At 37.2% G+C, this 27,425-nt stretch overlaps 1 protein-coding gene across 2 annotated transcripts in view; it reads left to right on the top strand.

Annotated features, from left to right (window-relative positions):
• USP7 (ubiquitin specific peptidase 7) overlaps window positions 1-27,425 on the top strand; it is a 75,637-nt gene that overhangs the window by 34,723 nt on the left and 13,489 nt on the right. For both annotated transcript variants that reach the window (XM_055707031.1, XM_055707030.1), the window contains 18 exons: window positions 4,471-4,669; window positions 6,123-6,261; window positions 6,977-7,065; window positions 7,768-7,876; window positions 13,838-13,968; window positions 16,892-16,946; window positions 17,483-17,563; window positions 17,674-17,764; window positions 18,562-18,644; window positions 19,606-19,715; window positions 20,608-20,764; window positions 21,843-21,987; window positions 22,593-22,723; window positions 23,813-23,947; window positions 24,141-24,242; window positions 24,906-25,011; window positions 25,402-25,494; window positions 26,386-26,453. In XM_055707031.1, the coding sequence (XP_055563006.1) occupies window positions 4,471-4,669; window positions 6,123-6,261; window positions 6,977-7,065; window positions 7,768-7,876; window positions 13,838-13,968; window positions 16,892-16,946; window positions 17,483-17,563; window positions 17,674-17,764; window positions 18,562-18,644; window positions 19,606-19,715; window positions 20,608-20,764; window positions 21,843-21,987; window positions 22,593-22,723; window positions 23,813-23,947; window positions 24,141-24,242; window positions 24,906-25,011; window positions 25,402-25,494; window positions 26,386-26,453 (2,024 nt within the window). The remainder of the gene's footprint in view (window positions 1-4,470; window positions 4,670-6,122; window positions 6,262-6,976; window positions 7,066-7,767; window positions 7,877-13,837; window positions 13,969-16,891; window positions 16,947-17,482; window positions 17,564-17,673; window positions 17,765-18,561; window positions 18,645-19,605; window positions 19,716-20,607; window positions 20,765-21,842; window positions 21,988-22,592; window positions 22,724-23,812; window positions 23,948-24,140; window positions 24,243-24,905; window positions 25,012-25,401; window positions 25,495-26,385; window positions 26,454-27,425) is intronic.

Below are 27,425 nucleotides of genomic sequence, written 5' to 3'. Positions count from 1 at the left end.
GGTTTATAGGTAGAAAGCCTGGTAGGGTTTGCTGTCAATACAGCCAGTAGAAAACACATTGGTCAGTTAGTACAAAAAATTGTCCAGATGTTGTACGAGCAAAAGGGACTTAAGCTGCAGAAGCAACTGATGAAACACAGCCAGTATCAAGGAAGGCAATAATCGGGTGTACATCTCTTCATTCAGAAAAAGATGGATTTTTTTAACTCAAAAGCTATTGTCAGACACTTTCTTTCATTTACTAAATATTCAGTTCCTCTCAGAGAACTGGATATGAAAGTGTCGCGGTAGGGAGAAGTAGTCCCTGAAGGTATTTGGCAAAGGGCTTGTGAAAGCTACTGCATTTGTGGTGGCACTCATGTCTTTGTGGACTTTCAGGATAGTCAAGAGCTCTGCTGTTGGGGGTTAAGTTTGATTATTAAGCAATACTCTTAATAGTTCCTTATTATCATATTTGAATAAGGAGTGTCTGGCTGCATTTTGGTGCTGTTATAGCTCTGCATTGCCATGGATAGAAAATAGTGTTATTGCAAAATGTTGTAATTGCAAAAACATTCCTGAAGACTTGCATCATGTAAGCGGATGATGCCTCTTTTCCAAGTCTTGTAAATCAGATTAGCTGCTTGCTGTTGCATTATTTACATACCAGTGCAATTGCTGTCTTGCTGTTTATTCTCTTGCTATCCTGGTTTGCAGCTTGATGTACATGTATAATGGACAGCTTGGAGATTCACAAGATAGGAAAAGATGGAAGGAGGCATTGGTCTCTTTGATACACATGCTCTGTTTTCCCTTGCTGTTATTCATAGAGAGTGGAATCAATCTGAACTGATAAAGAATGCATGAAGAGAATTTAGGTATCTCTTCAGTGAAGATCTTAATGAGTTTAGTGTTCCTGCAGAAGAGGTGAAGAGTAGGATAAAAGGTTGATGCATCCAGCTGGATCATAGAAACCAGCTTTCTGGTGAATTTTTGAGTTGGGGAAACCTTTGAGGTGATTTTGTTCCTCTTGTTTAGCAGAAAAAGCAATGACTGATAAGATTGGAAAAAAGTGCAGGTCTCATCGCCTTTGCTAGGCAACTAACCACAGGCATTTTGAAGAACACATTATGGGGGCAGCAGTGGACCACCAACAGGACTTTAAGATAAGGCTGTGTTCTCTCAAGTGGTTTGACTAGAACCTGTTATTGCTTTGTATGATGCCTTAGCAATTAAAAAGAACCAGCTGAAGGAATAGGCTATGACTTAATATTCAGAGAATGACTTAATGAATTAGGCTTTGTGAGCTGGAGTAGCAGCTTCTGCAAATAAAAAATAATAAAACCAAGGTTCTGATCAAATTTTATTTGCAAGTTCATCAGTATTTGAAGCGGCACGTAGAACAAATTCTCCTAGAAGTTAAATTTCAAACAGAAGATCCCTAGCTAAAGATAAACTCACAGCTTTGCAATTACCTACTGAAGTCTCATTTCTGTGAAGAACTGCAGAGGCTAGGAGGCTTTCAGAAGCACCAGTCTTAGCCATATACTAGTATTGCATGCTGTATTTGGATCATTATTAAAATATTCATGGACTATTCAGCCAGTTTCTCCATTAATAATTCAGGTTCAGAATATTTTAATAACATCAGGGTACTTTAAAGGTAGCAACATTTACTAAGAAAATAAAGAAATCTGCTTTTCCCAAAGGTATAAACACTTAAATATGTATTTCAGTTCTTAAAATGGATCATGTTCTGTATTTGGATCTCTGATTTGAAGGATCTTTGCTGTATCAAGGTGCTAGATGTGACATTCAACTTACCAGTGAAAAAATCTTTGCCGTGTAGCAAGCATAAGTCATTGTATGTAATTTCACCAGGCATTGTCAGCTGGGTCTGGGGTCTTTCTATCTTCTGTTCAGGATCGTGCTCAGGATCATGTATCTGTAGTTCAGGGATTTGTAGAAGTCTTACCTGCAAGTCACTACTAAATCACTGGGCTGCCAACTGCAGTCTTTTATTGGAAAATAGTGGACATGTTGGTGATGGTGAAAAAAGATATTATTTCTTTGTGCTCTGGAAGAATACTCATCGCACTTGCTATTTAAACTTCGTTGTTTAATATAATTCATGTTTTGATCAATTACACTTACTAAAAATATGGGCTTTCTGGAGTGAAAGGAAGGTTGTTATTTTGAGGGGTTGTGTTTTGCATTTTTAAAGAAAATTCTATTTTAGGGTTGACCTCTGTTATGAGGTTGCATTTTTATGGAATAGTTACTAGTGATTGCTCAAATATTTTACTGAGAAGAGTACCCTTCCCTGGTGAGCTCTCATGCACAGGCTTTCCTGAAAAGAAATCAAGAAATACAGGGAAACTTTCTCTGAAGCATCTGCAGATGCTGCGTGGGCTGCCTTTTTTAGCTGACATGGTAGCAGCGCTGCTGCATCCTTTCACTGAAGTGCTCTGAAACTGCATCAAAGGAAGCAGAAAGCAAACGTGGTCGGCTCATTTTTTGTAGGCTTAGACTAAGCCCACGGGCTCGGTTTGTGATGGTGAGTAGGGAGGCGCTCTGGAGCTGCTTTGAGATACGCGTGATGCAAGGCTGATATTAAATTGTTACCGGTGTTATGGATTTATTTTGATTCTGGCTGCAAATCAATTTTGAGAGCGTACAGCTCCTTTGGCTGCAACCTGTCTGACTCTTAGTCATAGAAGACCAGCTCTCTACTTTGTCAACAGGCAGTGAGTAACTAAAATGAATAGGGAACAGTTTTTACCTACATTATAGACTACTGGTTAGCTATACTTACCTGTAGGGAAAAAGAGGAGAAAAAAATCCTTTGAACTCTTCCATTACCGTGGAAGCTGACAGCACAGGGTAACACGAAGGTCATTGCAGTTGTAGAGGAGAGGGGAAGCTGGTAACTGCTGTAGGACTATTACTTTCAAGAGATAATTGGGAATGCTTAGGCCTGTCAGGCCATACACAAATAAGATCAACTGTGTTGCCAAAATCAAGATCAGAAGTAGGACGACTGCTTGAAAAGAAAGCTGTTTTGCAAGGGAGAATGAAATCTGTCAAAGCTCCCTGGCAGTTGTGGACAAGACTTGTTAATTTTCTGTATCTTTACACTGTTGCGTGTTGTAGACCAGAGAGTTTCATTTTTTTAAGTAAGGTAGCAATCAGGGCTCACCTGTTTCTAAAACAAATAAAAACATTCAACACTGTCTCTGCCGTTAAAAGCTTTCTGAGTGAATGACTGCTTTGCATGTATACATGCAAATAATACATTTGTTGTATACTGTGCACCTTGTCACATAATTTCATGATCCAGTTTCTGGCTTGGTGGTGGTGTACCCCAGTGCTTTTGGTTTCAGCTGTCGCTGCACATGTGACATACCTGCTTTGGTTCTGCATCGCCCCTGAGCGCTATGAGAACAGCGGTCTGACCGTGGGTGCTGCCCTGTGTGCTCCTCGAACCTCCTTACACCCAGTAGCAAATCTGTCCATGTTAGACAGGTGTTAAGCTGGAACCATGGAAAAGGAGAGGAGTGTCTTGCTCGCGCTCTGTACTTCATCCCCACCCTGTAAAATTATTGGGATAAGTTGCAGGTTTTTCCTCCCTGTATGCAACATGAGGCATGTCACAATAGAGAGAGCCCAGCCTTGTGCCTTCCTGAGGCTGTCAGTCTTCGGCACCCTGATATAGCTTTGTGCAACAGAAGCAGAACAGATTGTGGTATATGAAGAACTGGGTATGTGGGAAGAAGGCAAAATTAGTTTAATTGTGTGTATCAAAATAAGTTATTATAAAAAAACCCCAAGAAGTATCTCATTTAACTTTGTTTTAGATCACTAAAAATCTTTAAAATTGTCACATACCACAAAAAATGCAAGACCCTTCTCATGAGCTATTATTCAGCAAACTGGTATGAGATTTTAAAAAAAACGCACTATCTGACCAGTGGGGTTCGTCTGTTTTGAAAAGATATTGTTGCAAGCAGAAAACAACTGAACGGTGACTTGGTATCAATAGGACAGTTGAAAAGATTGTTGAAATCTTTGCACGTCTTGGTTCATGCAAGGAGCTGACTTAAACTGGGCTGTGAAGACACTACACAACAAGAGGAGTTAGAGTGGGTTGTGTTTTATGCTGTAAATTGATGTCTCTGTCTTGCTGTACCTGCTGCTTTAGAGGAAACTTGAGTGGTAGCAAATTCTATTGCTAAAAAGAAAATAATGTACAAAAGGAATGCATCTTTCAGTGCTCTGTTTTCCTGGATGGTGTTGCAGTGTTTTTGAAAGTTGAAAAAATTGAAACTTCAGTTGCTAAGGAGTTCAGTGCCTCTCAGGGTTTGGGGTTCTTTTTGTTGCTTCCAGTATCCCACTACATAAAACATGCTCACGTTGCATGATTTTTGAAGATGATGTTTTGGAGTTAGGGACATGAGGTTTTTCAAATAATTTTGTGTGTATGTGTTACAGATACAAGTTGGCGGTCAGAAGCAACATTTCAGTTTACAGTTGAACGCTTCAACAGATTGAGCGAGTCAGTTCTCAGTCCTCCCTGCTTTGTACGGAATTTGCCATGGAAGATCATGGTTATGCCACGACTCTACCCAGACAGACCACACCAAAAAAGCGTAGGATTCTTCCTTCAGTGCAATGCTGAATCTGATTCCACGTAAGACCCTTCTAATTATTGTACAAGTCCTTATTTGATACTAGTTATTCTGTATCGCACAAAGTACAAACATCTAAAAAAATTATTTTACCTAGCTTTTTCTGCAAGAGGAAAAAAATCTTGCAAGAGTTTGAGTCCCCCTTTCCCCACCACTTCTCTAAATCCCAAAGCATAAGAATAATCCTCTCCTTAGGACAAGCTAAAAGTAGCTTATGTAGCTACAAGTTTGTAGTAGAATTTAGATATCTATATTTCTGTTTGATTGCTGGGGGGAGGTCTTCGACTGATGTTTTTCTTGGCATGGGAAAGGTTTTGGATTTATTTCAAATGGAAGCAGTGCTGGATCTTCTCTAACTCTGCCCTCTAAAATCCTGCCCTGTAAAGCATGTGAGCAGGTATCTGCTACCAGCTGGGGCAAAGCGGTGTACAAGGCAGTCGTCTGCTTAAGTGGAATTCATCATTCATCAAGCGAGATACCAACATGTACATGCTCTTGGAGTCCTGCGTGCAAATGGAAATTGGCTGTCTTTGACCATTTCTGTAAACAATACAGAAATTAAAAAAGATAAATACAAATTTCTGGGGCATTACTGCACCTTATCCAACTAGAGTGCAGACCCATCATAGGTATCCTTTCCAGTAGGGTAACTCCACACTTGCACCACATGTCACACAACTTCTAGTTGTAGGAAGTTGCTCTTCTCCATTATTTTTGTAACCTAAAAGGCAAGTGATTAGTGCAAAGGTAAAGAAGAAAGTTGCAAGCTTGTTAACTAGTCACAGGAGAAGTGATTCACATGCAGGTAGTCTCAGAAAAAGGGTAACATGATCTTCAAAAGCATCAACCAAGGTGCAGCTGGTGGAGCTAAGCAAGCAGCAATGACCCTGCATGAGGAATGACAAGACCTTGTCTGAACTGATACTCAGTTTGATAGTCTTGCACAAGTGGGATGAATCTGAACATGAATGGTCATAAAGAAGTGCTGCTGAGAAAACCAGGGTTGGAGAGTTTATCTTGTGGGAGGGAGGGTAGAACTGCTGCCTCCTTTCTCTAGCCGAAGGCTGAGGTGCCACTCCAGCCACCAAGGCTACCTTTTGAGTTTGCCTGTCCATCTGCATTGAAGTAGATAGAAACAGTTTGCCTCGGAGAGCAGTGGTTAGCTTCTTAAATAAGTTAGCTGTAATTGCTTGACAGTACTTTCTTCACAACACTGTTGCCCTAAGAAAATCTCCATTCCAGCTTCACAGTCATAATGTGGCTTCAGAAGGCCCTGAGGATTCATGCCCTCAATAGCAATTAACCAAATATTAACACCTAATAAGGGGGGAAAAAAAAAAAAAAGATCCTTTACATGAAAGTAATGTACCAAAAATCCCTAACAAAAAATTTATTTTAATGAGTATAAAAACCTTCATTTTGAATGAATTTTGAATGTTTCTTCTATATTTATAGATCATGGTCTTGTCACGCACAAGCAGTTCTCAAGATAATAAACTACAAGGATGATGAAAAATCATTCAGTCGTCGTATTAGTCACTTATTCTTTCATAAGGAAAATGACTGGGGCTTTTCCAACTTCATGGCCTGGAGTGTAAGTAATTGGACATTTATTAATCTGTTACTAAAGAGGAGCGGGTTTGAACTGGCACTCTGGAATAGCGAGATACCTATAGAAAAGGGTTATTTTCCAAGCTGTTTTTTCTGTCATTGCTGTAGATTCTTCTTCAATTTCTTATAAAGTCCTGTACTTAATTATTGTAGATTGCATTTACTTGCATTGTGATCCAAATATTCACATATTATTTTCTGCATATCTGAATGTTTGCTTATTGTTTTCACTGCGTGATAGTCAATGTAATTCTGAAGGAAATAGATTTTCTTGCATTTCTATGTGTTCTTTGTATATGTGTAGAGATATTTAATGTACTAATAATACTACTAAGGCTTCTTTTGAATTGAGACAGCTTTTGAAGTATTTTCAAAAGTTGGGCCCTTAATTTTTCATCTGTCTGAAATATTGTCTAGAAGAAGCAGAGCCTTTCATTACCGACTCTTACTATCCACCAAAAATTGAATTAGTACTGCAAAATCTTAAAAGCCAAGAACAAGTTTCCTGTATTGAGACATGAGGAAAAAAAATAAAGTGTATTAGGCTGAAAAACAGCTTTGTTGGTGTTCTTCAGTTTAATTATTACTGATAGCTCAGCTGGAGCTCTCTCTAACTTGGAAATAAGAAAGTGATGCCTAACTGGATGCTTCTTGTTGCAAGCTCCAGTTTTCATGTTCATGTCATTCCTGTTGTACAGGAAGTTACTGATCCTGAAAAAGGCTTTATAGAAGAGGACAAAGTTACTTTTGAAGTCTATGTTCAAGCAGATGCTCCACATGGAGTGGCGTAAGTATCTGTTTTAAAAAAAAAAATAATTCGAATTAATAATTTTAATGTTGACTGAGATTGTCAAAGTATTTTGTGTTAACATTTGTAGCTCTCATTAGACATTCTCACTTTGTCACTTTTAATTGATGGATTCTGAGGTGGCGGTATTTTTCATTAGTCAGATTTTTGTATAGGTTAAATTTCCATTTGCATTAGTCAGCATAATGTTGTGGAACTTTTAATTTCTATATGAATTGATTAGTGATTTAACACCTCTGCAAATCTAACCTCGTTTCTGATCTTACAGCTGATAGCAGAGCCGCCTGACTGTGTCTGAAACCTATGTAGCTTGCCTTGGTTTACAGTTGTTTTAAAACTGCCTTATCAGAGTCATTCTACTTCATGTCACTTGTAAACAAAGCAGTTGTATGAAGTGCAGACTTGTCCTTAGAAGTGCAGACCTGGCTTCCAGTGCACTTTCATAATACATAATTTTTCTGCCATATAGAACATCTTCAAAATGAAAACATAACAGAATCACAAAGCATTTAATTGCGAAGACTGTTCTTACAGGCAGGCAGTAGTGAAGTGTAGTTTATTTAAACCTTAAGTAACACTGAAGAGTAGCTGATATCTACCAGCAGCGCTGCCTTAAAATAAATACTCTTTATTATACTTAATACAGAACTATCTTGGTTTTAACAACTAACTGTTTTCTAGGTGGGATTCAAAGAAGCACACAGGATATGTTGGCTTAAAGAACCAGGGAGCAACTTGTTACATGAACAGTTTGTTACAGACTTTATTTTTCACAAATCAGCTACGAAAGGTAATTAATATAGGAAATAAAATCAGATTGCTATTTGAAATATCCAACGTGTTGTATTTATAAATGCTTCAAAACAGAGCTGTGTGTTTGTTTTGCTTCCTTCATCCTTTCAGAGAAGTTGTAAGTTACGTGGTGATGTGCATCCTTCTTTAGGCTATGTGCAGGAGGCTTCCTTTTAGGGCTTGTTGAACATAAGCTTTCGGGTTTTTGTGAAAGCAGAGTACCTGCTGAAGACCTAAGCGTAAAGGGTGTTTCTTAGACTGTAAAAGGATAAACTTGTATGACCTTTGTAATTCATTTGTTCCATCTTTTAACTTTTATTACACAGGTGAATTGCTGCTGTTATTATGATTAGCATCTTTGTAGTGATGGAAAGCATTATAATTTCAGTAGTTTAAACAATCTTATATTTGCTTCATTCATGTTTTTTATTTACTGTAGATGTTATTTCTTTGATGGAAGGAAGAACTGCTTTAAGTATCAGCTTAATAAATACCTCATCTAAACCCAGGATGAAAAACGCTAGATCCATTTAGATACCATTTTAAAAGAGTGCAGTCGCCTTAATGATAGGATTAAACAGAAACGATGACTTGATATTGGAGGTGGCTATCTGGAAGGGGGGGATATACTTGGGAAAAATTGTAACTTAGCACTGTTTAGTTTATTGGCGTGTCCTTTGATTCTAATTCATCCTTTCATGCATTCCTGTCCTTATTGTGTGTCTCCTAGTGAAAATGTACTGTTCTGACTTATGCTTTTGCATGCTAGTTGTTACATTTCCATTAAGCTTTCTTTTCTACAAAACATCTCTTTTTAATGTAGCTGCTTTCCACTGTCTTAGTTTTTCCACCATCTTACCAGTATTTCTATCTCTGTGGCCTCTTAAGTGTCCCAGTTGGGATTTCTTTTTTTTTCTCTTTTGCAACATGCTGCTTACTCTGAAGCACTGCAGAAAGTAACACATCAAACTCCAGCAGACTGTAGCAGTGCCACATACAAGAAATAAATACTTGACTTGTTTTCCATGATGCACCTGTTTCTTTTTTGCAAGAGGTATAAATTACTTATTCAGTTTATGATTTGTTATAATGCCGTTTTGCTCAGCACTCATAATGTTGCTGCACTTTATCTTTCTGGACAAACTTCACTTTGCTCTTGAAAGAAAAATGCGTTTTTATAATAGCTCCATCTAATCCAATTGAGTAGTTCCTTTCAAGACTGTCTTGTAGTCAGTAAATCAATATGTACCATGAAGTAATCTTCTTCTGTGAAGAAGAAATTCTTTTTGTGATACAGATTTGTTTCAACTGAACGAATCTTTTCAGGCATTCCCCTGCATTTCTCCCCCAGCCCCCAAATAAATATTGGCTTTTAGGGAGTGTTATTATCTGGATAGTGACCATATGGGGAAGCTTGATTTACAAGCTGGTAACTGCAGCTTCCTTTATAGAAATGTTACTGGACGTCAGCTGAAATGCCTAATTCTTTGCTCATTCTTCAGGTTTTCAGAGCCCTACAAACACAACTGACTACAGCAGTAGTTTTAAACAGTTTTAATACTCGTTTGCCATTATTACGGATAGGGATGAATTGGTAGTTTTCTGGTCTGAAAGTATGAATTTCAACAACGTTTTTGTTTTCACTTTCAGCAAACATGTTCCTCTTAAAACCTACGAAAATGAAATATGTAGTATTCTCAATTTGCTCATCACCATTCTTTCTGTTAGTCCTCCTTCCTTAGAAGAAAGAATGATTTCTTTTGTTGTTCAGAGCTTTGTTAACAGGGAAGTTGCTGTTGGGAGTAGAGCTGGGAAAGCCAGGAACAACAGCAAAGGCAAGCACATAGCTATGGAAAGTCAGACTCTGGTGAGCGTGAGGACTGATGGAGAGGTCCATCATTCTCAGCTCTGTTTCCAGATGACAGATGGGAGGTTCTTGGGTATTTGAAATGAGACCTCCGTTTATTAGCAGCCCAGGTGGCTTCAGCGGTAGGGAATAAAGCAAAGGAACTTTCTCTTCAGAGCATGTCTTTATTTGTCTGTGACTGCTAAATGCATGCTTAAATATAGTCCGCCCAGGCAAGGGACAGTAGTAGCTTCCCAAATGGGGTCCAGGTTTGACCTTGGACCATGTTACATGGTCATTAGCGCTGCCAGCCAGGCAGTACTTGTGTCTGCACGCAGCCCATCTTGAAACTTTCGTCACCTCCCTTGAAAAATTCCTCACAATTCATGACAACATTGCAGAATGTGTATAGAACTATACTAAAACCAGAAATACTGGTCCAGTACATTTCGATCTGGCTCTTCTCGTGTTATCCAATGTATTTTACCTTACCTTGGAATTTCATACACAGTATTTTCTTTCCTTCTTACTTTCAGCAGTGTGTTCAGGCTTATCTGTAGCATTCTTTTATGATGTAAATATCTTGATTTTTTTTCTCATATCTCTTTGTCTTTTGCTTATAGCCATTGCCTATACATGTCCCTATCACTCTTCTGTGTTTGTTTCCTGAGGGAATTTCTCAAGTGTTAAATTAGAGATTCTGCTTTTTCCAAATGGATCAAAAAAAAATATATCCTCACTCCTTGATCCTGAGGTCCAGCTTTCAGAGTTTGGAATGGTAGGGCATAAAGATACAGGTTTGTAGAGGATTGTATTTGAAAAGTGATTTGTTTTAGCTTAGAGAAACACGTAAGCTTTGAGAAACGGGTTTTGATAATACTTGGATACGTAAAAAGAATGAAGAACCAAAGAATGACTATGTGTGAAATGTTTAGTTTGTAGGAACACATTTAGAATTCCAGAAGAAACAAAACTGGTGTTTTTATTCAATGGCAGCTGGAATGTAGTAATTATAAATAAATTGTAAATGATTATTTTAATATTACTTGAGAGATACAGGAAAAGAATTAATTGTTCAGATGGTATATGAGGAAACCAAATAGGAACTAAATGCAAAGGATCTGATTGTGATTATTTCAGTATTTTGAGCTCAATTTATACTTTTTTGATGGAAGAGTCAACCACTAGGTTGACTAGGTTGACCTGCTATAGTATCATCTTGGTTTGTTACGAAGAACATTTAGCATTTCAGTATTTATTTTGTGAAAGTGTCAGCACTGTGTATATTTGTATTTTTTAATTATCTTTGTATCTTATTTGTTTAAACAAATAGCAAGTACTTTACTATATATTTGGTTTTTAAAAAGCATAAGATGTCAAAAACAATTAATAGTGGCTGAGAGATTTGGAGGATCTGAGGCATGGTCATTCAATCGTTGCCTGTTTCTACCTTTAGCCAGTGAAGACCAGCTTTTAAAAGGGTTCATAAACCAGGGAGAGGTTAAGTTTACTCTGCGAGATGCTGGCTTGTTTTGATATTTTGAGCATCGTGCTCTAGTGGGAGGTCTCCCTGTCCATGGCAGGGGATTTGGGACTAGGGGATCTTTAAGGTCTCTTCCAACCCAAACCATTCTGTGATCCTATACTGTTCATATCTTAAAGCAAAAAATAACTTTGGCTTGTACAACCAAAGATATATTTTTAGCTATTCATATTTGATTTGGAGTTTGCCCAGATCAGCATGGTTAACTGTAACTCTGCATTTGGATAATAAAAATAGAGAAGCAATTGAAAATAGATTTGTCAGCTTATTAGAATTGTTTTGAAATTGTATGTTCCGATCTTGGGAAATGAATTCTCATAATCAGGGTGGTCCAGCTTTACAATAGGATGTGTGGGGAAGTTGTGGGCTCCATTCCTGAACATGCTCAGAAGCCAGCTGGACATGACCCTGAGCAACTGGACCCAGCATGGAACTTGGTACCTTTGTGAGCAGGAGCAGAGCTCAGAACCTACAGAGTTCTCTTCAGGCTAAATCACTATAAATGCTAAACTCCTAAAGCAATGCTTAGCTCATTAGAAAAGCTGCTGATGCAACTACAGGAGAAAATGCTATATTTTGTTTTCTTAATTTTTCCAGGCTAGCCAGGTAGTTACCCTGCTGGATTGGCAAAAACAATGGCATGAACAATTATTGAGTTTCAAAAGTTAAAACTTGTTGCTGATGATAAAATTGAAGATGCCATTTTCTTCTATTTATGAAATTGAAAAAAAGCAGTTTAAGCAAATTTTGAAATTAAACCCAAGTTTTTGTTACCGTTAGGGTGAGGCTGGGCTGTTGTTTTTAAAATTACCCCAATGAAATAAGAGTTCTGTGGCTGTTGTTCAACAAAAAGTTGATGATAAATTCCAGCTAATTTGTGGCCGCGTTTTCCTTTTTATATGCAAAAGTACTACTGTATAACGATGTAGCTTGGAACTAAGTAGCAACATAACATTTGGAGGTTACTAGTGTTCAGTCACGATTCTGCTTTAGATTATCTCTTTTTATTGTTAAATTTGGGAAATTAAATTTAAAATCTAAAAGATAGTTATGTGAACTGTCATATTGCTTTACAGTTGCATACGTAACTAGTATTTTTCTGTCTGAATGTAAGGGATTTGCTTCCTTTATGAAACCGATTGATATTTCAGTAACAAATTTTCTTTTATTTCATCTTATTACTGTAGCTATTCTGCAGATAGTTGCTTATTGTATTATTCTTCAAAGTATTTATGTTGCTGTACATTTGAAAAATATTGTGGCTATTCAGAATTGGAATAGGAAACTGGCCTGCCAACTTAACAACTTTTTTTTTTGCCTTTTTTCCCCCCCTTCCTTTCTTTTTTGTCATTCCCTTGTGTTCTTTTTCTATCAGCTGTGTCTTTATCTAATGTCTGTCTCAACTGGTTCCCATCATATCTGGACTGAGCTTTCAGGTAGCAATAAATATGTTTCCCCAAGAATTCAGCTAAGTACTGGAAGTACTAACCTTGTCCTGTATGGAGGGAACTGTAGTACAGGCTAAGTTAGAGGTGCTGGACACCTCTGAGGTCTAGGCTGATGCAGAAACTGAGTGAGAACTACTGAGATCCAGTTCAGTGCTTCACTTGCAGAAATGTATCATCCCCTGTTGTTTTACAGGCAAAAATTCAGGTGGCAATTTTTCTGTTTCTTAACAGGTTTTTTCATATGCTACTTAATATTGGAGTCTTCAGTTTTTCACGTGTTGTTACCTAATCTCCTTCTGGAGTTGTCTTTTTCCTTTTTATGTTTATGCTTTCTAAATGAGCATCTCCCTGTAAATACCTTTACTTGGCTGTTGCTTTTCCCTAGATATATTGGTGTACACTTTTAAAGAAGTGAATCTCATTTCAGTGCCTATTGCACTCTCCTAATCCCTGTTTGGTCTATTTGTGTAATTTCTTTGTTCTCAATCCTTCCCAGATGAGTATAATCGGTGAATTGAATTGTAAGCTGTTTATTTGCTGGAGAGCAATGATGTTAGGTAGGAATGAATGTATTGGGGAATCTCGGCTTCCTCTGACATCCTTGTCCTCCGTGTGGACAGTTTCTGTTTTCTTGCACTTGTTGCCCTTTATGGCTTCATGTGGTGGTGGTTTGGTTTTTTCCTCCACTGTAGGTGGCAATATTCACAGATAGCCAAGCTACAGCACAAACCTGAAGTTATTTTCAAAAGCCTATGGTATTGATCAGTGTATCAGGTCCTACTGTGACGATTGTCTAGACATGCCAGGTGTGATATGTTGTTCGAAGGTGTTGAGTGCTTTAATAATGTGTTTACTTTTCTAAGGTGGAATAAGGGAACTGTTTAGATAAAATAACCATGAACTGAATCTGTTCACATCTTTCTAACCACTGTGCTAAAGAGTCGTTCCAGACAATTAATGTTTTTACAGTACAGTATGAGATCTTTTTTTTTCTTCAGACTCTTTTGGAATGATGATTAAATGGAATTATATGAAGGAAGTCACTGAAGAGGAAAGAATGCATTAAACAATATGAGCAATAAACTTTTCCTTAGATACTAATTGAACTAAATGCCTTTCTAGGCTGTTTACATGATGCCCACAGAAGGAGATGATTCATCCAAAAGTGTTCCTTTAGCATTGCAAAGAGTGTTTTATGAGCTGCAACATAGTGACAAACCAGTTGGAACTAAGAAGTTAACAAAATCTTTTGGGTAAGTTTCAGAAATTTGGACTATTTATCAGGCTGTTACAAGTTCCGTAAAGCTTTTAAAAAAGTTTTATTTAAGTCAGGCTTTCTTTAGAGAGGTGCAGAGAAGTGTTAATACAGCATTATGTTAATTGCTAAATTTTCTTAGTTTACTTGGACAGATTTTTATTTGTTGTCAGTACTAAAGATGGCTGATCCTTAAGTCAGATTTTTTGGGGGGTGGGGGTTGGGTGGGAAGTGGTATGCAGTCAAGCACAGCTGTTAGTAGCTGTATATAATTTACTTGTTACCTGAAAGTTGTGTGATGTATTTCACTTAAGTAAAATTCAGGACAAAATATGTTGTTGAAACATTGCAGTTCATGTATTGTTAATGTATTTTTAAAAATTTAAATCTGTTTTAAATGTAGAGGAATAGCAGTAATTGGCATTTCCATATTGTTAGTTCTGCATTGATGACTTAACAACATTTTCTCATGGCATATCAAAGATGCATGTATTTTTGCCTATGCAGAATTTAGAAGCATTTAATGCTGTATGCTGTTTCATGATTTAAAGCTTAAGAGGAGTTATCTGTTGCATGCGTTAAAGGTGTTGGAGCACATACGTAAAGTAATAATTTGCATCTTTCTCATTCTAGCACCATCTTTTCCTCCATAAAACATCTACAAAAAGGCTTGCTTTTTATTTTCATTTTTGCCCGGTATCCAGTTCACTGCTTGGGTTTTTTTCCAGTCTGGTGGTACTTCTTGTGAGATGGTGTTTCAAGGTGTAACTTTAAATTGGGAATATCTAGACATGGAATTATACAATATAGCTCAATTTAGGGTGTTGATGTTTTTTGGGGGGATTGTTTGTTTGGTTTGGGTTTTTTGTTTCTTTGGGTTTTTTTACTAGCTTGATATTTCGGTTGCGCACAAGTTAGGACAGAAGATTAAGGTTAGCTTCACCTTTACAAGCCTCCTTTTTGCATGTCCTGAAAGCATGGAGAAAGATTTTAGCAAAAACTGTCCTAAAACATTTTGTTTTGCATTACAGTGTGACAAAGTATTTATAAACTAGTCTTATGTAGTAATATTGGCAAGGCATTTTTTAATTTAAAAACAGATTAAGAAGTTTGTATCATCTTTTTCACATAGCTGTCCTAGTGTCCATCCCACATCTTCTGCTAAAGCCTCTAGTAGTGCTCTGTCCTGATAAGACTCTTTGTAAACTTGGTCTTTGTAACCTTTTGGGGAATTTTAAAATGAAATCGGTAACCTCAGTGTTGTATGTTTATCTGGTCATACCCTCTTTCTACTAGCACACTGTATATTTAGTTTATCAGTGCTCCTGCTATCCTGTCACACTGGAAAGACTTGCTGATACCATAAATATTTCATCCTGAGTTAAGATCCCAGCTGTGTCATCTTTCGTAGCATGGAGAGACCTTTCCCGAGGGTGTTGCAGATGCTTAATTTTGTGTCCGAGAGCAAGGTTTTAAGAATGTGTTCATGCCTGCCTTCGTTCTTGGGAAGGAATTTTTGAATGTGTTTGAAGATTCCTCGCCCCCCCTTCCAAAATTAGAGGGGGGTTTCTGACCCTGTGAGACCTGCTTAGATGCTGTGTAGAGTGTAGCTTTTTACTGGGTATTGTGAGTTTCGAAGTTTGGCTTCTTTCAGTGTAAAGTGATGCTACTGTTAGGGAGCCCTTTTTTATCTTAATATTAGTATGTAACCTTTTTCCTTGATTTTGTCCTTTAAGCTGGCTAGTGTTTAAAGCCTAGGGAGTCAGGAGGTTACTTTGCATTCTTAATTATCCAACAGGTCACTTCGTGCAGCTTGTTTAAGTGTGGACCCCCCCCCCCCCCAGTTGTTTTGGCACACTGTTGGGAGTAGTATGCTGCCCGTGTGACAGTGGCAGTGAGTCCCTGAGAGGAGTGGGAGGAGAAGATAAGGTTGTCATTGCTTCTGATCACCCCTTGTGGCTTCAAGGGCCAGGGTTGAACCTCATGCTGAAGCTACAGCCTACAGTAAATGCAGCTTATTTCATACAGCTGCGAGAGATGGCTGTTAGAAAAAGAGTTGTCAGAGACTTAAAAAGCATTCTTGAGTTTAAGGTAGAGTTCATAGAAGGAAGTAGTTCATGCCAAAACTAAAAGCACTTTATGCTGCTTTTTTTATTGAAGGCAGTAGTGCTGAACACCCTTGTTGCAGTGTGCCACATTGGCACGAGGCATTTAGAGACTTGCTCTCACCCCTCCTTCACATGAGTGTGTTTATACATGGGCAGTTCAGGAAGCTGGATGGATCCTTGGAGTTTCTGTGTGTCCAGGATTAACTATTTAGATGAGCACAAAGGAGCCAGTATTTCCTATAAATCCATTTACTTCCTTTCATGTGCTGAAATCCCCGATCGCTACTTGACTGCACCTGAAGGGCCCTCAGAAGAGGCAGCTAGAAGCATACTGCGGAAACGATTCTGACAGCACTGAATTGCTCCCAGGGCTTTTTTCTTAAGAGCTTTTTATAGGGGGATGGGGTTTGGTGGTTTTGTGTTTTTGTTTTTGTTGGGTTTTTTTTGTGGTTTTTTTTTTTTTTTGACATGAACTGAGACTAGGTTGTAGACTGGAAGATTTCGTCTGCTAGCCACAGCCTGGCCCTGGCCTCTCCGGCTGCCTTCCCAGTCCCCACACCCAGATCCACAAAGAGAGAAGGCAGGTGGGCACAGAACGGCTGCCAAGATGTCCCACAAGTTCACTGTCCCTTCTTCCTGCTAAGTAAATGCTACAGAACTGAAAAAACCTGTGCATCAGCCAGTACTAAATCTCAAGTCTTTACATCTTGTTAGGTATTAAATTCTTGATCTGCAAAGAAATCACAAAAATGTCTTTTAAGCTGTAAGTTTTCTTCATACGACAGTGATTTTTATATTAATTTGCATTTAAAGGTGGGAAACTTTAGACAGCTTCATGCAACATGATGTCCAGGAATTGTGTCGAGTGGTATGTATTTACTATTTTTTACTGATCTCTGATGCATAATGTCGTCTCTTGATGTGGTGTAAATATAATAAAATTCAGTAACAGTCGTAGTAATATTGGTGTACTAATTAATTTGAATTAGGTCTCTAAGACAGTTTTTGGCTTGGTGTATTTCTCTTTTTTTAAGAATGGCATTGTTTGTGCCCTTTTGCGGGTGAGGAATTTCTAAAGGATAGAGGAGGTTGAAAATAGATGGAATGTATGCTAGTGGTCCTTATATAGCCATGGAGAGAAATGCAGTTTTGAAGATGCAAATGCATTGTTACATTTATGAGGTTTTGCAGACTCGGAGGAATGTAGCTGGAGTAGTCCTCAGTGCAGTTTTTAGGGGGAAGAGGAGGGTTTAAAGGACTAGAAAGAAGATGCCAATATCAATAGACTAACAGTTTGTTTTTATGCAAGTGATTTAGGATTTAGTCAGTGAAGTAGTCATCTGTGTGATGAATAAATTAAAAACCTGCAAGTTTACCCTGTGTAAAAACTATATTTTCTTTCAGCTGCTTGATAATGTGGAAAATAAAATGAAAGGCACATGTGTAGAAGGCACTATTCCTAAACTGTTCAGAGGGAAAATGGTGGTATGTATTTCATCTGTTTGTTTGTTTGTTGGTTGGCTTTTTTTTTTAATAATTTAATTAAACTGTTACTTTTATACATTGAAATTCTGTGTTTTGGTTTCTGTTGACAGTCTTATATCCAATGCAAACACGTAGATTATCGATCTGAACGAATAGAAGACTATTATGACATCCAGCTAAGCATAAAGGGAAAGAAAAACAGTAAGTGATACATTGTGATATACACCAGTCAAATACATCAGTGTGTAGGGCAACTTCAGTGCCTGTTGATTGCACATGGGTTTGTTGCTGCACAGCGCTTTGAAATATCCTTGCTTTAAGACACCTGATTGAAAACATTTTCTGCAGAAAATGTTTTCGGTTACATTATCTGTTTTCCCTTCCCTACTCCTTCGTCCCTAATTCTCTCACTGCTATCTTTTTGTAAAGTTCTATGAATTTTAGGAACTTTTCTGGTGTTGTAATAGTGCATGCTGTGCCTTGGTGATAACAATAGTGTTGTGACAGTAGGTTATATTTATATCTGCAGATGAACTTGGAGGAAACAGATTCTTAGTTAGACTTGACCCCAGTAATAAGCAACTAAAAAGAATGATCTAAATACAGCAGCGCAACAGTGGTCCCTTGTCATCAGTTTACCAAGTACTTGGCATACAAGACACAAAAGAGGGATTGTAACAGTCGGGCAAACAGAATCATCTAGCTTGATACTTAAAAGTTGCAAAGTGAGAATAGGAGGTTTGGCAGACAGTTGTTAACTATGGGATTTTAAAATCTGTTGATATTTCTATGTGTGCCTCAATTTGGTGGATTTCTTGACGTTCTTAAGCAATATAAAACTTTAAAATAAAGGCAGAGATATTTAAACGCAAACTCTCCTACTCTCATGTCTTAATATGCTATTTGATTAATACATTTTTAAGCCCCCAGGCCTAGAGTAAACTTACATTTTTTTTCTTCCTCCTTCCCTACAAATCCCAAATCTTTTTTTAATTTAGTTTTTGAGTCCTTCATTGACTACGTTGCAGTGGAACAGTTGGATGGTGATAACAAGTACGATGCAGGAGAACATGGCTTGCAGGTATTTTTCTTTTTATAATTGGCTTTTAAATTTTATTTCTGTGTCCTCGATAAAAAACCTTTAAGCCGTAGTAGTCAGAAAATGTTGCAAACCCCATTCCAGGTTATATCAGCTGATTTTGGTGATTTTTCTCCTCAGACAAGCTTTTTACATAGCTCCTCTTAATTGCTGCTAGGTCTCTTTTAAGATGGAGCTTGGATTTTAAAACAATCTAAGGGGCACTGAGTTTTACTTTTATACCTGTAAGTGTTTTAGTGACTGGAATGGTTAACTTGTCCACTTCTCAAGACTGAGAAGTTCTTCCTCCAGGAGTAGTCTGTTCTTCTATATGTCTAGTAAAAAAGTGGCATAGCTCTAAAAGTAACTTTAGGTCATTTTTGTATCATCAACAAGAACACCAAGTGAACCCATGGAATTTTAAACATTTATGTGTGTGTACATTTTTTCTGAGCTTCTCAGCTGCACTTTGCTGCACCCACCGTAGGAAGCTGGAGTAGTTTATAAAAAAATGTTGGTTTACTACAGCTTGCTTCTGCAGCTTCCATATACCAGGTTCTGTTAGTAATGTTCTGTATATTCTTTAGCTGTTTTTAGGAATATAGGGCATAGAAGCCAAATACTTGTTGGCAGGATACAATGAACATGAAATTCTTACTTGATCTGAAACAAGTTTTTGCCTCTGTATTTTCTTTTGATTTTACTTATACAGGTAACTTGCTCTTAAAGCAGTGAGGTGTTCACTTGGGCTTGTATGAATGGCCTAAATTTAAATGAAGTGTGTTATTGGAGTAGCTTATGGGAAGGTTGGTGCAGCATGAAGATTAAGTTCCACCCAAGTTTTGAACCATTCTTTGATGCCCATTGTATTGTCAAGCCTATAAAATGAAAGTCCATAGGAAGAGTATTTTGAGCTGTTAAAAATCTTGCAATTTCAACCCTTTATTTCCTTTAAAATGTCTAGGAGGCAGAGAAAGGTGTGAAGTTCCTAACATTGCCACCAGTATTACACCTACAGCTCATGAGATTTATGTATGATCCTCAGACTGACCAAAACATCAAGATAAATGATAGGTAAGTTTTTTGGTGATGGTTGGCTTTTGGGGGTTTGTTCTGTTTGTGGTTTGGTTTTTTTTTTTGAATTGTAGAATGTGGATCTATGGACATATTTTACAAAAAAATTTTTTTATTATTATTTTTGACTCAATTCCAAGAGGAAGATGTGTGCACATCCACATACGGTGGAGGTCCCCAAAAGGTGCACTAATTGAGTGTTAGGCTTCTGAATGACAAATCAAATACGTAAATAGGCATTTGTAGCTGTTGTTCTGAATACGAAACAAGTGAATGTGTCTTTCAAGACTTTGTGGAACATTTTGTGCCATGGGTGGAAAGTTGGTATATTCCCATAGGCTGTCACAAGAGTAAGCAGCATGAGTAAGTAGTCCTCTGCTTTCCCTCCATCTATTTCCATGCCCACTCACTGTAAGTAGAGGCTGATAATTTCTCTAGGTGATACTTTGTTGGTTGAAAATGAAATCTGTATTGAAACAATTTTAGTCTTACCCAGAAGGTGAGACTGCATCAGTGAAAGACGTTTCAAAATGATGTTCCAGTGCAGTGATACCTGTGCTAGAAAAGCTGTATTTATGTACTAGAAAATAACAGGTTTTGAGCATTCCCCCTGACAGTGAATCCAGAATAGCACTATTTCAGTTAAAGTGCCCTTCCCCTTGTTACTGAGGGCATACTTTTTCAGAGGTGCTTATGTATATTATCTTTATTCTGTATTAAAACAGTATAAAACCTGCCACTGTATGCAGTATATCCTGGCTAGAAAAGGCGTTGTAACAGTCTCGTGTTCAATTTTTGTAACATGCTTTAGGAGTAAGTACTGATGACCTGCATAATACCCTGTGTCTGTCTTAACTACAAATACAACTGTCTTAACTCTTTTCAAAACTAGGTTTGAGTTTCCTGAACAGTTGCCACTAGATGAATTTTTGCAAAAAACAGATCCTAAAGATCCTGCGAATTACATTCTTCATGCAGTTCTAGTACACAGTGGAGATAACCATGGTGGACATTATGTTGTTTACTTAAATCCAAAGGGGGATGGCAAAGTGAGTATTGAAAAGCAGCTAAACATATTTCTGTTTTGCAAATATATACTTGCAGTTTTCATAATGGGCAAATCTTTGCAATTTTTGTTCTCTAACAGAAGAGCTTGCTGGCACACTTAATTCATCACACAGGGATTTGACATCTCCATGTAGTTTTTAGCTTGATAGGCTTTCATTTTGTGCCTATTCTGATGTATTTGGGAAACTTACTGTGTATTTACAGAAAGAAAAACCTGCACCCATTGTGTTAGGTTTTGTTCTGCAGGGAGGAGCATGCCTTTGGAAGCATTAGTCACTTTAAGAGGAGCAGCTTCATCTTTGCTATTGGCTTTCGGCAAAAGACTTTTTAACTAAGGGAATCCTTTCAGTTGTGTGTATGTATGTGTTGAAGTTTGACTACAATCAGATTTTATTCAGCATTTTTTTTAGGCTGACTTTATGCTGAAACAAATAAGAACATTTCAAATGTTTCTGTAACTCAGAAGTTCAGTATCTTTGCACTCGTCCCACTGTTAGAGGTTTAGGTGACTTGATCAGATCAGACGTTTGTAGGTCAGGTGCCTCTTCCCTGGAGTCGATCAGTTTTGTGTATACATGACTCTCCACAGTAAAAGTAGAAGTCAGATTTTGCTGTGAATGTGTTGCTATTTGGCTTTATTGTTTTAATTAAAAATTTGCTGTAAATTAAATGTACAAATAATGACTAGATATCTTGTGCATCACTGCTTTTTCTTTTATTTTACAACAAATAAAGTAAATTTTCTGACTCAAATGTTAGCTATTGGAACAACAGTCTTAAGAAAGTTCTCTGAATAATTATTGAGTTTTTGAAATGCAGTGTGAAATGTTCAAATATTTCAGTAAAGGTTTGGTATTTGTGGCCTTCCTTATGCTGAGTGCAAGCAGCAGGCAGCAGAAATTATACTGAACTAAATTATTTGTTTTAAACTTGTGCTGCTGAAAGAGCAATTTTAGTTACTTGAAAGAACTGAAAGACGTACCAGAAATAGGATTAATTTATAATTCAAGAACATGTTTTTATGTGTAAAATTATATTTATATAAAATTTTCTCTCTAGTGGTGTAAATTTGATGACGACGTTGTATCAAGATGTACAAAGGAGGAAGCGATTGAACACAACTATGGAGGTCATGATGACGACTTATCTGTGCGGCACTGTACGAATGCGTACATGTTGGTTTACATCAGGGAATCGAAATTAAGTATGTATACTGTGCGTGCGTTCTGAAGTAGATTACATACAGGGATTTAGGGCTATAGTTTATATCCGACCTTTGGCATTGGCAGTCTTCCTATACAAAGGGGCTTTGTTAGTAGTAGTTGGAATTTATAGATTATGTGTGATCAGCCAGCCTTTCTCTCACTTTTGGAAAGTACGTGCTGGTCTAGCGTTGTCTTAGCACAGTAAAGCAAGACTGTATCTGCAAAGAGCTTCAACCTCGATTGTTTTATAGCATGGAGAAATCGGTGAACTAATTTCAGTGGTGGAAACTAAATCCCATTGATTATGAGTGTGTAGATATATGTATACTAAAAAAATGTTCAGTGGTGGTAAATATTATTTTTTTTAATCTTGAAAGGAATATTTAATTCAGAAGTCTATGATACATATTTCATGGAAGTAGTGCATTTTGGCTTGGGATAGAAAATGCCTCTTTTGCCAGAATGTGATGATATCAAACCGTGTTTTTAATTAAAAGATAAAAAAGGCTGGGTTTGACTTCAAATCAGAGGAAATTAAAGTGTGTATGAAGAAAACCCTGTTTGATGTAAATCTTGAAGTGGCATCACAAAATCTGCTTTGCAGGTGAAGTTTTGCAGCCTGTCACGGACCACGATATCCCTCAACAACTTGTAGAAAGGCTACAAGAAGAGAAAAGGATAGAAGCTCAGAAGAGGAAGGAGAGGCAGGAAGCTCACCTCTATATGCAAGTGCAGGTCAGCATTTGAAACTGATCAAGTTGCAACTACCTTATTAAAAATTCAGAATGTTGAGCCACCCAAGACAAACCTTGATTTAATTTATTATTTTTAAAAAAATTTGTGTTCAGAAGTAGTGTTTGAAGTGAAATTACTATTTTAGTGCTTGGAAGTATCTTTACGCATGCAATGCATCCTAATGAAACAAGCAGTACTGTATGTTGTAGACACTTCTGTTTTCTCTAGAAGTTATATGCTTGCAAGTAAAAATAGTTCAGGTGGAAGGAAAAGGACCAGGTTATTTTAAATGGCTGCCCTGTCACCACACTTTTACCTCCTTCAGGAATTATTTTCTAGAATTAGGATATATCTAGACATAGGCTGCAAGCCTGGACTACTGCCAAACTGAGCTCGTCAAGTAGAAGCAGAAGGAGAGAGTGCTTATATTTGCAATTATCTTTTTGGAAAAGCCAGATGGACTAGATTGTTATGAATTGCCTTAAGGAACCCTGTTTATGGCTCTTTCCAGAGCCCATCTGGCACAAGAAGATGGAACCCATTTTCCACTTTCCTTCACGTTTCCTTGCATCTTCTTTCTGGTGCTCATAAGTAGAGATGTCGGTGAGGTTTAGCTTGTTCTCCATTGCATTTACAGTAGAGCTGTTCTCAGTGGAGAGACGGCAGAGTTGCACCATTTGTCGTTCTGTCACCAAAGAATGCATGGGAGCAGTGGGAGGTACAGGAGACATTTTAGGCCAGCCTCCTTGCATTACACCGGTAAAATAATTATTAGCCTGTTTTCTAAGTGCCAAGATTGTTAGGGGACATGTTACCAAGATTGGGATCTAAGCACAACTGGTTTGTAATTGTGCGGGATTTGTAAGAATTAGTGTGTTTTAATTACTCACACTGATTTGCCTATCAATCACAATTTAAAAATTTCATTATAATCTGTACACTTGCAAATTTTCTTCATGAGAACACGAATAGTTAGCAGTGTGCCACTATCCAGAGAGCCAGTATGTCGCATCGTAAAGCATCGTGAGAAGGTATTACATTGTGCAGCTGAGTTAATATGAATAGTAACATTTAAATGTAATTTTTCAGATAGTGGCAGAGGATCAGTTCTGTGGACACCAAGGCAATGATATGTATGATGAAGAAAAAGTGAAGTATACTGTTTTCAAAGTATTAAAAAACTCCACGCTTACAGAATTTGTTCAAAATCTCTCTCAAACGATGGTAAGTTTTCTGTAGCTGAGAGTATCTGTATGTGTTTATTTGATGACATATGGTTGCTTCATAGTTTTATTTTCTCCAGGTGTCAGCAACAGTCATAATTTAGACCTTTTAAAATAGAAGATCTGTTTGGGTTTAATAGAAGTATCTAGCCATCCTTTTGTTTGTTTCGTCTCATGAATTTTATTTATTTTAGGGATTTCCCCAGGATCAAATCAGATTATGGCCAATGCAAGCTAGAAGTAATGGAACAAAAAGACCTGCAATGCTAGATAATGAAGCAGATGGCAATAAAACGGTAAATATTAATTGATAGATGACATTATTTCTGTATGTCACCCATAATTTTTAGTTCTTTCTTAAGATTCTATAAGTTTTGGACATCAGATCTTTCAGGGTTTTAGTTTAACCTCTATCTGGTAAAGTTTGATACTTGAGAACTTGAAATTGAGTGGATTGATTTGGATAGGAGGTAGGAGTGTGGTACATGTTTTTTCTTCCATGAAAAAAAGCATGATCATGATTTTTATGTTAGATTTCAAACAGAAATGTCTCTCTGAGTCCTCCAATATTTGGATAGAAACTCTGGATTCAATTGTGTAAAATGCAAAACATTGTGTCTTAAATACCACAGAGAACTGATTGGTTTCACTGTCGTGTTACTTCTAAAGTGATTTTCTTGCCATAATAAAGGTAGGTGTATTTTTTGAAATGAAAAATAAATAGGTCTTTTTTAAAATAAAAACTGTAATTTGTGCTTCATTAAAACCTTTTTGATGTTTTTATATCTGTCATTTTTCTCTTAATAAATTTTATTAAATTTCTTGTTAATGCAATTAAAAAATTAATTCTCCCACTCATAGAATGTCATGAAGTTCTTATATCCGATGAAAATGCAGATATCAAGTTATATTATATTCTCCAGAGACTTTTTTTTCTTCTTCCACATCTTTCTACATAGATGATTGAGCTCAGTGACAATGAAAATCCATGGACAATATTTTTGGAAACAGTAGATCCAGAGATGGCTGCTACTGGAGCAACATTACCCAAGTTCGATAAAGATCGTAAGCATATTTGCTAAAACTTGAGGGAACACAAAATACTTTTACTTTGGATATATCTCAGAAAATATTGTGCAGTCCTTTTTTCAATGATGACATTGATGTACCCATCAAACTGCAGTGCTGAAATTAGGTTTTCTAATGCATTCCCCCCCTCATTTCTCCTCTTCAAGTGTAAGAGGTTTCATGTGTTTTTAGAATCACTGAACATTTTTTTTTTATAGAAAGATTTACAAAAATTCAGCATTTAAGAATTTTAAAGGCAGTAATGAAAATAATAAATCAGACACGTCATTGTTACTGTTTAAAGAAAAATGGCTAGGTGACCCCCCCTACCCCCAACATACTCAAATAAACCTTAATTAAAAATAAATCTTGTTTCTTGATTCATAGATGATGTAATGTTGTTTCTGAAGATGTATGATCCGAAGACTCGGAGTTTGAATTATTGTGGACATATCTATACACCTATATCCTGTAAAATACGTGAGTTCTAAAATTAGATTTCATTGTTATAATTATTTTTTTTTAAAAGACAATAGATTGCTTTTTTTTTGTATTAGTTTTATCAGTGAAATCAAAGGTGTAGGCCACAGGAGGAAATTCTCATTTCTTCCAACACTTGTTAGCTTTCTTCCCCATGTTGTGTCAGTAAAACTCTGCAAGGCTGAGAGTATTGTCTTAATACACTGTTGGCTGTCAGGGTTTTTTTTCTGCTACAGGTTTGCTGTATTCACCAGGTGTTGCTGCACATAAACAGCTGTTTTAGACTTGCTGTAAAGCTTTGTGATTTGATATTGCTCTCCAGTTTGGTTTTTTCCTTCTATTTCAAGTTGTTTTTCGTGGAGTGTGCTTTTGCTATAGCTTTTAAAATAACTTCTCTACACCTTTTCACTATGGTAGCCTGAGAGCATCTGCTCGGACTGAATTGGGCGTGAGCTTTGGTTTTCATATGGGTCCATTTAAAGAATTCATCAAATGTCCACTGAGTAAAAATACCTAGATTTCTCATTTTGTTGACTCGTACATGCTTTCTAATTTTGTATTTTAGCTGTGTTTGTGTGTGTGTTTGTTTGTTTGTTTTTTAAAGAGGTGAATTTTTTTCTCTGGGGAAGGAACAGTGTTATTTCATCAATCACTCTGATCTTGGATGGCCTGGCACTTACTTTTGTTGGTTTTGTTCAGATGAAGTGGAAGGAAATCTTAAAAGTCTGTCTCTCTGTGTCAATAAGGGAAGCTTAAACCTGAAAGGCTGTCTTTCTTAGGCATTTAAAAACTCTTTATCCAAGATAGAAAAATAGGTTCTCTCCTTCTTGCAGGAGGTCTCACGAGCAGTTAAATTGCAACATGTTTCATGTTCCTTTTCTTTTCCAATAGGTGACTTGCTTCCAGTTATGTGTGAGAGAGCAGGATTTCCACAAGAAACTAACCTTATCCTCTATGAGGTTTGCATTGATAGACTTTTTGTAACATTTTTTTCTTTTATGTGTTACAACTAAAGAAAAATAAGCTTTATTGGTTAAAAAAAGGTTGCTCATAACAATGGTAACTGATGAATTTTAAATTTATAAATCATAAGCGCTCTGTAACCTGTAGTTCTGAAGTCTGCAGTGCCACAAGAGAGTAGCAGCAGATAGTTTTAAATCATACAGCTAGAAGTGTGAGGCTTTAAATACAAAATATCTCTACATGAAGTCCTACATGGGCAGCTCTACTCTGCTAGATCTGTGCATGTCCTCTGAGCCCACAGCATTAAAGGAACTAATGATGCTGATATTATTGGCCATTGTATTTTCAGTGTCCTTCTTGAACAGCAGAGTTGAGAAAATGTTGCATCTTCTCCTTCCTTCCATAAGTTAGAAGTCAGCAAATAAAATACTTTTTCTGCTAACCTGTTTCTGCCCAAATACAGCAACTGTGAATCTTTATAACTGCTGTGTTTATTGAGTGCTGAAGATGCAGATCTTGCCAAGGCAAAGTCTTTGCTATAGTAAGAGCAAGGAATTGCGTTTTTTATTATGATTTTTGTTAGCAGTCATGCTGCTCTCTCTGGTGCTTGCAGGGGAGCGCGCACACTTGCATCCTAAAGAGCAGAACCACCAGGTACTGTACTCTGCAGGTCAGGGTTGCAGTTTGATTCCAGTTTGTTTAGACAGGTGCTTTTATCCCAAGAGGTCAACCTTCAACTATGAATACGTAACATGCATATAGATATTTTACAATATATGCATTTTGAATAGGGTTTTGGTGTTTGTTTAGTGGGGTTTTTTTATTAAAAAAGACAAGTAAATTGCTGTACAAAAGTTCTGCACTATTAAAATAAGCGAGTGAATCGGTGTTCTCCAACCTTCCTTGGAAGCTCTATCAGTAGAACATTAATCTCTGAATTTTGAAAAACTTTATATGCTAACAAGATA

Source organism: Falco cherrug, chromosome 4 (assembly GCF_023634085.1).
Source record: "Falco cherrug isolate bFalChe1 chromosome 4, bFalChe1.pri, whole genome shotgun sequence".
NCBI lineage: Eukaryota > Metazoa > Chordata > Aves > Falconiformes > Falconidae > Falco > Falco cherrug.
Note: the sequence above shows the minus strand (reverse complement) of the source record. Positions and strands in the feature narration are given on the sequence as shown.